This window comes from Austrofundulus limnaeus, unplaced genomic scaffold (assembly GCF_001266775.1).
Source record: "Austrofundulus limnaeus strain Quisiro unplaced genomic scaffold, Austrofundulus_limnaeus-1.0 Scaffold31, whole genome shotgun sequence".
Classification (NCBI taxonomy): domain Eukaryota; kingdom Metazoa; phylum Chordata; class Actinopteri; order Cyprinodontiformes; family Rivulidae; genus Austrofundulus; species Austrofundulus limnaeus.
In genome coordinates, this window is record NW_013952433.1 from 28313 (window position 1) to 39366 (window position 11054).

Consider the following 11054-nt stretch of genomic DNA (forward strand, 5'->3'; position numbering starts at 1 on the left):
ATTAACTTGGCATAATACACGTGATTTGACCTGTTATGTCACATAATTGGTATATTTTCTTTTGAATTTTGCTCAGCTAAAGTGAAACAGGAAGTGACATCAAAGGGGAACTCTTTGAGAATGAAAACTCCCTGGTTTTTCTTTATTGAAACAATATTATTTGAACTAGGACTCTCTCATCTCTCTATGATAGTGATTAAAATAATCTAAAGAAACATCAGATTCTTCTCTTCAGTCTGTGTTGTTAGCCATTTTAGCAACACTCTGTTTACATTCAGACGTTCCCCTTTGACATCACTTCCTGTTTCATCACATGTGAATATCTCAACAACTGCTCATCTCAGCGGCGTGAAATCTCTTTTACAATATGTTATCAATATTATCTTTCCAAAAATACATTCATATTTATTGTAACGTTTTGATGTCACAGGCACTTTAAGCTTCCKGAGTGGTTCATTCCAGTTTTATAGAGGGGTTTCAGGTACACAACAAAGTGAATTAAATGGCTTAAAAAGTGGATTTTGAATGATATGAGCCCTTTTAAACTGAAATAAACACACTAACTCCTCTTGGGTTTGACACGGAGGACGAACTTCACCTTGTCGATCCTCTGTTCCATGAAGTCTAGCAGCACCTGCACCACTTCGATGTTTTTCCCGCCGTATTTCTCCTGCCCACCCTGGACAGGCAGGTCGATCAGCACGTCCAGGCAGGACACAGGCAGGTTGTTCAGCAGGTTGACGGCGTGGCTGGAAACACAGCAGCACAGTTTGATTCATACAAATGAAAACATCAGCCGTTCTGAACGAGTAACAGATAAAACACACAAAACACCAACAAATAAATGATCACAGCTTTGTATAACACGGAGTCTCCTTTTTGAAATTCTTCTCCTATTCAGCCTCGTTTTGTCTCATGCTCTCATTCAGGCTAACTACAAAAAAAAAAAACAAATAAAAGGCCGGTCAACAGGTCAYACTCTCATGACCTTCGCCGCCACCAGCCTGACAGTTCAGGAGGATCGTCGGTCACTTTTACTCAACGCTGTTTAAATTTCAGGGCTGCCGTTACAAATTCTTGGCATTCCGGCTTTAACCTCCCACTAAAGGAAGACGCCGCTGTTGGATTTTTGACGGCTTTTATAAAACTGAGGCTTCGCATCAAAGATGGAAGCAGTTAAGTTCATGAGGCGCTGATGCACTTTGTCAATCTGTAAAAGTAAAACTGTCCGTGTGAAGATTCAGATCAGGCTTTAACGAGCAGATTGTCGAGGAACAGACCTGTGAGCTTCCTCCGTTTTCTCCTCCATCTCAGTTTTCAGCATCAACAGGTGGCGTAGGATGGCAGCTATGAGTCGGAACTGATGGTCGTCCTCCTGTCAAACCCAACGCAGACCGAAAATTATTAAAACCGGTGAAACAAAACCAAACTAAAAAAAAATGAGCACATAGAGGCACAAAACAGCAACACTGAATTTTATTAAGGCAATAAAAGGATCTAATGAGAGACAACAACATAGAATACTGAGTAAAGTTTCTAGATATCTAACAGGACATCTGTAATTCTAAAAAAAAACTACATCTGATGCTGTTTGGACTTACACTCTGTTCCAAGCTGCACCTGCAGTTCAATTCTCCCTCAGTTAAAATGCATGAAAKATCACAAATATAAAACAAATTCATGGACAACGTGTTAAAGCTAAATGCAAAACACATTTGGTGATATCTTGAAACATGCACAAGAAAGCTTAGTGACTAATATTAAACAAAGATCTGCATTAGAGATTCTGTGAGGTTGGTTGTTTTGTGCAATTTAAAGTAGTGCCACCAAGCTCTGACTAAATATTGACTATAGTCTTTATCATRTTAATTAGCTAGCTTAATTACCCTTAATTAGCTTGTTCTGGTGACAACTTGATGGAAACTCTGGATCATAGAAATTACCAAGCTTTATAACAAATCCATATAAAATCAGCCACAGTTTCCTCTAAGCACATGCGAAGTTCTCTYTAGTAAACAAGTAAATAAATACATGAATACCAACTACACAGTGAAACAGATGAAAAATTATTTTAAGTATTATAGTTATTAAATTGTTACAATATGTTTTAAAGGTCAAACTAAGGTTTAGAATATTAATAATAAACAACTAAAATCATAATAATTCTGCTAAAGAACAATCAGCAAAACTGAGTCAGTTCTGAGGACTAATGTAGAAAAAAGATCCTTCTGACTGCAAAGAGAAAAGTTATGGTAAAGTAAAAGACAATAGCCTTTCATAAAATGAGCACCTCTCAAACAGTATTGGTGTTCATTATGCACCAAAACAAATCCTGTAAAACAGCTGAAGTTGAAAACTTAACTGCATGTTTAAAGGGGAAATTACACAGAATAAACCATCCCAACATTAACAGAAAGCTTAAAAGGTTTTGTTGTGGCCTTCACAATCTCCAGAAAACAACACATGTGCTTTTCAAACAAATAAGGGAAAAAATTAACAGGCAACAAAAAGTTGGCAAATTATACATTTGCCAAAAGTGATGCAACTGAAGTTACTAAATTTTCCTCAAGGCTTAAAAGATGATGACTGTATTACTGTTGAAATGTCTCATCTTGCCCTGTATGTCCCCAGGAAATCCCTTCCAGATTTCTGCAGTGGGATATTTACTAACTAACAGAGCCAAACCACAACACACTCACCTCATTCCGAGCTTCAGAGAGCGTGAGGTTGAACAGGGCTTTGAGAGCCTCCATCGCTCGCTCGTTGTTCTCCGCAGGCAGAGGCAGGGCCTGCAGATCCGGACGGGCAGCTTCGTAGGGACCGACCCAGTGCACGTCCAGGGTGTGCTCCAGCACCTCTGTCAGCAGTCTCACGGCGTGGCAATCTTTCCTCAGGATCCCTCTCACGTCAGGGCGGAGGGCGGACAGCAGGAAGAGGAGGCGCAGGACGAACAGGCCCACCTCGTGTTGCCACGAGCTGGAGGAGTGCAGGCTGGCGCACAGGCCACGGGCCAGCTGTAGGTCCACACAAACCTGCTGCGCTGCTGGACTGTTGTACACCACGTTGCACAGGCACTTCAAGGCCTCCACCACCACCATCTGCTCCTCCTCTGACTGCGAGGAGCCTCCCTGGTTGTTGTCAGCCTCGTCCCGCTCGGTGTGCAGCCCTGCCATCCCYGTCAGGACCAGCATCCCCTCCCTGGTGGCCACCGGTGCCAGGACGTGRTTGTCTCTGGACAGGATGCGGAGCGTTTCCAGACATGCCTTCTGACAGCTGGGCTGTATCTGCTTCCTGAAGACCATCAGTACACTCTGACACAGTTTCTGAATGGAAACAATTTGTAAAAGAGATTGTCATAATAATAAAAAAACAAAACACTGAGCATCCTTCCATCACCTGATTACAGTAGATAGGGTGTAGCAGGCTTACAATGCGCAGGGCTTCCTCCTTTTTGTCAAACTTAAAGGTCTGAAAGTTCTGAAACACACAAAAAAATAGRATRTGAATAAAAAAAATACAATCTCAAACCTCTCTGGAAAAAGATAAACGTTATTCAAAGAAACATAAAGTTGCTTACAACCGGGCATGGTTTACATACTGTGCATGTTGGTTCTGTAGACAGTGAAACGTGGTCCAGTTCGATTMAGTTTTTTATAAAAACTGTGTAAATATTAAGTCATTTGACAGCACCCGAATCTCAGCTCAGCTATCCGGTCTGATGTTTAGCTCTCCTAGCTAGCTAACTACTGCTGTTAGCGTCCCTGTTTGTTTATTTTGGRTGAAGGAAATCTGAGTAAAACCAAAAAAAGACGCGTCTTTACCTCTTGATTGTAGCGGTGCAGTAGCTTCTTCGTGTCTTCTTCGTTTGCAGCCTCAAGCTGCGAAAGGACGTCGTTCAAATCCATGGTGTGTGTTCCCTGCACAAGACGGTGAGCTAGCTCAGTTTGTCGSTSTTAGCTTAGCTTAGCTTAGCMTAGCTAGCGGAGGCTAAGCTGCCTGTGAGCTGCTGTCAAACAGGGAAACTCCCCTGACTGCCTCCATCTGAGCCCTCCTCATCCAGTCCAGCTGATAAATTGGCTTTAAATAAACCACAACACTGCGTTTGAAGAAACACACAGAAAGACTTAAATTCGTTTAAAAAACATTTTTGAGTTATTGAAAGTTTTTAATTAAATAACTTATTTGATCTCCATAGTCAAGCCTTAAAAATAATTTTGTTGATCTCCTGTGAGATGTCACGTTCAAAATGTGTTGTGAATGACTCTCAGCTACTACCACAACAAATTTTAGCTCAATCTCTGTAAAACTGGCTGAGTTGTTGCCATTTTTGTGTTTGATAATGTGGATTAGCYGTGGAAACCATCTTGAATTGGATTAACCCCAAAAGTTAAWGAGCTGTAGAGCTATATCCAATGATGACTTCTTGAAAGTTTCATTAAAATTCACCCATCAGTTTATAAGATATTTTGCTAACAGACAAAAAGGGTTAACTCCAACAGTTATTGCCAGAATTTTACGCAAAAATCCTATGCAAAGAGTAGTACTTAGAGTATCTGTTCAAGATCAGTCTCAACCACTACCATGCCAACTATTAGGTTAATATCTATAAAATTGACTGAAWTGTAGCTGTTTTTGTGTTTAATACTGACACTCAGCTGTGGCAGCCACAGTGAACTGGGTTGGTGTCAAAAGTTAATCATTTGCAGATGTACATCCAGTAATTGTTTCTTGAAAGTTTCATTAAAATCTATTCTGTGGTACATGAAATATTTTGCTAACAGGCACACAAACATAAGCAATCTGCATTTGCTTTGTTAAAAAACATCTACTGGTACATTATGTTGTATTGAATATAATGAAATACATCCAGTAATTGTTTCTTGAAAGTTTCATTAAAATCTATTCTGTGGTACATGAAATATTTTGCTAACAGGCACACAAGCATAAGCAATCTGCATTTGCTTTGTTAAAAAACATCTACTGGTACATTATGTTGTATTGAATATAATGAAANCCACAGTGAACTGGGTTGGTGTCAAAAGTTAATCATTTGCAGATGTACATCCAGTAATTGTTTCTTGAAAGTTTCATTAAAATCTATTCTGTGGTTCATGAGATATTTTGCTAACAGGCACACAAGCATAAGCAATCTGCATTTGCTTTGTTAAAAAACATCTACTGGTACATTATGTTGTATTGAATATAATGAAATACTTTGACCTTAGGCAAAAAGTTTAATTTTTGTTTATTTAATATTTTCTTCCATCTTCATAAAGTCGAGTGATAAGAGTGGGGGTGTTGTGCTAGAGCACAAAGAAATACATTTCAAAGAGGAGAGCGTCCTGCTGTGTTGGGGGTCATTGCACCTCAGTCCCATGACCTTTGACCRTCCACCCCAACCGTGGTTTTATTTATTAGAGACCCCTTCATGTTACATCTCATGCAGGACTATGGCGTCGGATGAAGAAGACTCATTTGATGCAAAAAGTGATTTAGTTGCACGACCTGAGTGTCAACATCAATATCCGCTAAATATTTCCTTTCTTCATGCAGCTGCGACCATTAGAGCATCTTTTATTTTAGGAAAAAGGTTCAGTGCACAACATTTTTAAAGTAGATTAAAAAGGTGATTTAAATAAAAACACTTTGTATTCAATTTGTTTTTCGAATTCCTTCAAAACTGAAAGAAAAATCCAGAATAATGTAAAATGTTTAGAGAAAAACAATTTTAGTTTACACTTATTTTTTGTAAATCTCTGTATTTTTAATGACAAACATTTCATGTTTCTGCAGGTTTTCACTTAATAAAATCTGTTTATTAATCAGATCCAACCCAGAAACTTTAAGCTTAAGCATGAACTGGCTGTTAGTAAAACAGCTCATGAACCACTGGGTGGATTTTACTTAAACTTTCATTTAAATCGTCTTTTAGAAGCAATACAAGATGGCCGCCACAGCTAATTGACATTAATACACAACTCAGCTCATTTTAGTTATTGAGTTGAAATTTGGTGTGGTAGTAGCTGAGAGTCATTCACATTTTCTGATTACACAAGACATTTTTTTTCCAAGGTTTGATCAAACATAAATATTGTCATAAACAAATGATAAAAAACAAAGACAAGTGAGAACAAGGAGTCCGTTTTAAACTGTGAAATTATTTATGGGGCAGAATATTTCCAACATACACATCAGTGATAGTTTAACCGTCACCACAGATGCTTTCCAGTGCTTTTATTTACAGAAAAAAGTGACTATACTTCATGTTACTGTACACTTTGATATTTTCCCTTTTTATAAATACCCATAGGGTAATAGGTCCTCAGTAGATTCGAGTGCATTATAAAAACACACAACCCTAAGTTAACGCGTTCATTACTAACCATACAAAACAGACAAGGTACCATTCATAGCATAGAAAATAAAAAGTACGTCAAGTTACAGAAAATACATACTTTATATATATATATCTATACATAGATACATATAGATATAAAGTCAGACAATCAAATACTTGTTTTGAAGAACTCTGTCATTAAAAAAATATCTAAAGATGAAAACACGTCGATGGTTCGTCACCTCAGATGCAGATATGTGGCGTCTCAGGAGGGTTAAGGCATTACAGCTCATTTCTGCACAGGGCTGAGCAACACACACGTATGACTGTTGTCGAATGGTATGTGTGTGTTTGTGTGTGCGTACCAGCTCAAGGGGAACTGACAGACGTGTACATTCCTTAAAACAAAGGCACAGCTTGGCAGCAGCATTGCACTCTTCAAATAATTTGGCTGCACGTTTTGACAATCTGATTTATCTTTTTTTTTTGTCAAGCTAAAGTAAGATTAACAAACTTCAGCTCAAATGAATCTTTACAAAGATCGGTGTAATTGTCAGTACAGCCTCCTCCTGATTGACAGAGACGTTGCAGCTGCCGGTTTTTCTCCTGTAAAGACGTCCGAAGCAAAGATTTATTTTTTAAGTCTATTTGGCCCAGCCCGTTGTGGCCTCCCCATTAATGTAGGCGAAGCCAGGAAAATGCTGCGAGTGTTCGTAGTCCGAGTTCCTGCGGGGCCCCAGAGGAGAGTACATGTCCCCGGAGGTGGCGTAGCGGGACGAGTGCATAGGTGGGCTGGTGTAACAGCTGCTGGCAGGGGACACGTCTGGCCAGCGGGGGGCGACGGGCGTGGGGTGCAACCGGGGAGTGCTGCCCATCAGGCAGGGCTCCATTCGAGACATCTGGCTGTTGAGCTGGTACTGAGGAGGAGAAAGAGTTATTTAATAATAAAAACTTTAATCTTTAATTATTTATTTCAAGAAGCAGATTAATACAGATACTAAACTTCCTGTCTGGCTTAAAGCAACAGCTCAGATGTCTAATTTGAGTTTTTTACAGCTGTTTTGCTCATTTTAACTTCTGCTTGTTTAAACTTTAAAGTTAACAAGTTATTCTTCAACAAAGTCACTCAGCTCTCAGCTTTCACATCACATTCTTGCAGTAAACTGTGATTTTTCTAGTCTGAAAATGACTTCAAAACAGTTGCTGTTATTTTAGACAAGATTATTTTAGACAGATTATTTTATCGGTAGCAGCTCCAGCTAGAATATCATGACATTTCTGCTGGAGAAAACGTGTAAAGCAAAACTGATAGACGTGTATTAGTTTATAAAATAGGGTTCATATGAAGTGCTGTGAAATTGTTGTAAGTAATCCTCTTCAGATTAGCAAGAATTAAACTCTATTTTCCCAAACTGAGGTAGTTCAAAAAGTTATCTAGAACAGGGAAGGTATTAACTGTTCTCAAACTTTCCAAGAATCGACCTTCAAGTGAAGCGTTACTTTAACTTTTAAAAAGCTTTAAAGGTGCCGTGAGTAAACCTGCATTTCCCTCCAAAAGAGGACAAAACTTCAGTTTAGAACAACAGAGTAATTTCCTGTCAGGGGAAGTTGCCTCACAAGGACGTGGCAAAATGGTCCAAAAAAAAAATAAGCCACTTAAGAAAATTCGGGACATACAGTAAGTAAAAAGTATTTTTCCTCTGTTATTTGCGTTGCCTGTGGTGATGGAACATGAACAGCACGACTGGTCCTGAAGCAGATGGGACTCTGGCAGAGCTTTCAGCTCCGTGTCCAACCTCCTGCATTGACAAAGTGCAGGCATTGTGCCCCATTTAAGTTCAAATGGGTCTATTAAAAAAGGAGAAAAAAAAAAGCGGAAGATCCTTTTTCCTTTTGCTAAATATAAACACGACAGTCGCTTCCATTATGAAGGACCGCGACATGGAAAAAGCCCATCAGTGCAGAACAGACTCCTCAGCTGCCTCTTGTTCACCAGCAGAAAAGAGACCATTGAATAACAATATTTTAATAAACGCCCCTTTGCCCTGATGCCGCTGCTGTGGCTAAAACAGACCAAGAGTCTATTGGGAGCTGGGAGGAGGAGGAACGGAGCAGGGAGGCCCCTCTTGGACCCGGACGAGCCACCTTTCACTGTCAGGGACTTCAGGCCCAGCTAATCTCCTCAACAGGAAATTACCACCAGAGTGGATTTACACCCAATCAGCCATCAAATCTCATCATTTTACACTCAAGTCTAAATCCTCAGTTCTCAAATTGTTCTTTGAAAAGAACAGTTTTGATGTTTAGGCCTTTCCTGCTCGCAAACACCTGATTCTGATGGTTTTCAGTACAACGGACTYAACTGAGTTTCTCATGTTCAAACATAAATCTGTTTGTTCTCATTCACAGATTTATGTTTCTTACAATAAAACCATCTGAACAAGTGCTGATTGAACAGCTCTGCAGTGTTAAACAGATAATATTAAAGATAATTATATGATTACTTTAATCTCTACACATAATGAAATTAGTTTCATTWGTCCAACAGCATAATGTGTTTCATTACAAATCATTAACAAAACTGATTTCATTTGCATATTTTTGCTACTTTTCATATATTTTGATTCATTTCTCAGCTGTAACATTTTCCACAAGATTTTTCATTTTGTTACATCTAGATAAAAATAGTTTGACAATATAAAATGATTTAAATGCTCCTTTTAAAAGTGGGTACTTCGCATGATGAGAACTTTTAGATTATTTTTAACTTTTTTGTAAGGTTCAGACCTCAAAACTTCTTGTTTTTCTTTTTCTGACACATTTTAAATCATTTCTTGACTCTAAGTTAATCTAGTCTAAACATGTTGCGAGTTTATTGTCTTTAAAGCTAAGAAATGTGTTTTTTCTTGTTGTTTCCTCTATATTTAAACAAAGATTAACCCAGAACGTGTCGTTTAGATAGTATAAATGTAGCGGCACTCCATCCCATTAATCTGAGTGTTTTAATTTATTATGTAACACGACATTTATAATAACTTAGATTAGAGAGCAGATATAACTGACTTAAAGCTGTCTTTTAAACCTCAAGAGTAAATGTGTTTAAGCATTTCAATCATAAAACTGCTGAGCCCTCCATGACTGACCTGTGCGGAGGAGCGGTGGTAGGCGGAGTAATGGAGGGGGGCGGGGATAGCCGGGTCGTGGCCCAGGCTCGGGTACTGGCTCTGAATGGAGTTGGGGTGCTGGTTGGGGTAACTGCCATAGTTGTAGCTGCCTGTGTACCTACAAAAGCAACAAGAAAAATGTTTTTAAAGCCCTTTAAACGCTTTGAAACGACTTTGAAAGGTATTTATTAAGTCTTAATTACCCGTATTCCTCCCGGTACACTGGCATCCTGTGGGCGGAGGACGGGGGAGGGACGGGGGCGCTGCTRCTCATACAGGACAGCTGCTGTCCCGTCTCCGGCGTGGAGCCACCTGCTGTTGTCACTGTGTATGTAAGGGACCAGGTATATGACTGAACAGCGCCTGGTGAACACAGAAATAAATGCTTTGGCTGCACGGTGTGAAACCTAACGGAGAGCCGACTTCATTCATCCGCGAGCGACTCCGGCCTCACCTGTGGAGGTGGCGCCGCTGCTGTACTCCGGGGACAGGGCGGCGGTGGGCGAGCTGGCCGAGGACACGTCCACGGATTGGACCGAGCGCGCGGGAGAGTAGGATCCGGGAGACGGGGAGGTGGGCGTTGTCTCTGTCAGCGTGAATTCCTCCTCTCGCTCCGCTGAAAGAGTCGAGCGACAACCGAACGTTAGATCATTTAAAATCAGAGGGGGGTTAAAGAGACGTTTTATTTTGAAGGACCTAAAGTACCGTCTGGATGTGAAAAATATTTATGGAAAATTAATGCATGCTCACAAAACTTATTAATTTGACTAAAAATCAAATATTTGAAAACCTGTCACTTTATAAACTTTACAATAACTAATCATTTAGAAAAACYTAGTTTATTATTACAGATTTATCTTTACAGTGTTTAATTAAAACATTTTTGACAGATCAGAGTAAAATCTTTAACTGAAGCGTAAACCTCAACAGTGTGAACTTTAAAACTACAAAATAAAAGGATTTATCATTTTAACTAATAATGATGATGATCGCTTGTTATCTTGAGACATGCATTTCTATTTTGTCCTCAAAATGTAAAATAAGTAGTTCAAAATGTGCATCTTTATTCTCTGAAGCAGACTAATGAACTTAAAACAAAATCAGCAAACCCCTAAAACCATTTCACTTTGACTAAAATCTGTTCAATACGAAAAATTTTTTAATGATGAATATTAATTAGTTAATTGGTAATTAATTATGTGTGATTTCTAAAACTAAACTATTACATAATTATTTGTTGTTTTTTTTTCAGAAGAAAGTGTTGGAAGTTCCTTAATTCATCAGGCAACAATTATTTTAAACCTCTGTATAAAAAAAACAACAAATGTTGGAGGCAACACTCAATAAACCTGCTGAAAGCTCCCACTATAAATAAAATTAGTTAACATAATAAAACATAATAAAAACAACCCTTGCATCAAATTAACTGTCATCGTGAGCGTATTACTTATTAAGATTTCATTATTAATGACTGTATTTGTTGGTTTATGGTAAAATAAACAATACTGTCCTGTAATACAGATTGTCCACAATTACAGACATAATAATAATAA

The 11054-nt window shown here is 38.9% G+C and overlaps 2 protein-coding genes across 5 annotated transcripts in view; both read right to left on the reverse strand.

Moving 5' to 3' along the window:
- The window catches only part of ric8b (RIC8 guanine nucleotide exchange factor B), a 9885-nt gene extending 5833 nt beyond the window's left edge, over positions 1 to 4052 (reverse strand). The window contains exons 1-5 of one of the 2 annotated variants that reach the window (XM_014005475.1): positions 3822 to 4051; positions 3430 to 3477; positions 2700 to 3323; positions 1281 to 1375; positions 599 to 749 (exon numbers count right to left, since the gene is read on the reverse strand). In XM_014005475.1, coding sequence (XP_013860929.1) covers positions 599 to 749; positions 1281 to 1375; positions 2700 to 3323; positions 3430 to 3477; positions 3822 to 3905 — 1002 coding nt within the window. In that variant the 5' untranslated portion in view covers positions 3906 to 4051. Of the gene's footprint in view, positions 1 to 598; positions 750 to 1280; positions 1376 to 2699; positions 3324 to 3429; positions 3478 to 3821 lie in introns of both variants that reach the window. The other variant, XM_014005474.1, reaches the window with a different exon arrangement.
- A 2086-nt stretch (positions 4053 to 6138) lies between these two features.
- The window catches only part of rfx4 (regulatory factor X, 4), a 19359-nt gene continuing 14443 nt past the window's right edge, over positions 6139 to 11054 (reverse strand). For 2 of the 3 annotated variants that reach the window (XM_014005477.1, XM_014005479.1), the window contains exons 15-18: positions 9956 to 10117; positions 9705 to 9864; positions 9481 to 9619; positions 6139 to 7254 (exon numbers count right to left, since the gene is read on the reverse strand). In XM_014005477.1, the coding sequence (XP_013860931.1) occupies positions 6982 to 7254; positions 9481 to 9619; positions 9705 to 9864; positions 9956 to 10117 (734 nt within the window). In that variant the 3' untranslated portion in view covers positions 6139 to 6981. The remainder of the gene's footprint in view (positions 7255 to 9480; positions 9620 to 9704; positions 9865 to 9955; positions 10118 to 11054) is intronic. The other variant, XM_014005478.1, reaches the window with a different exon arrangement.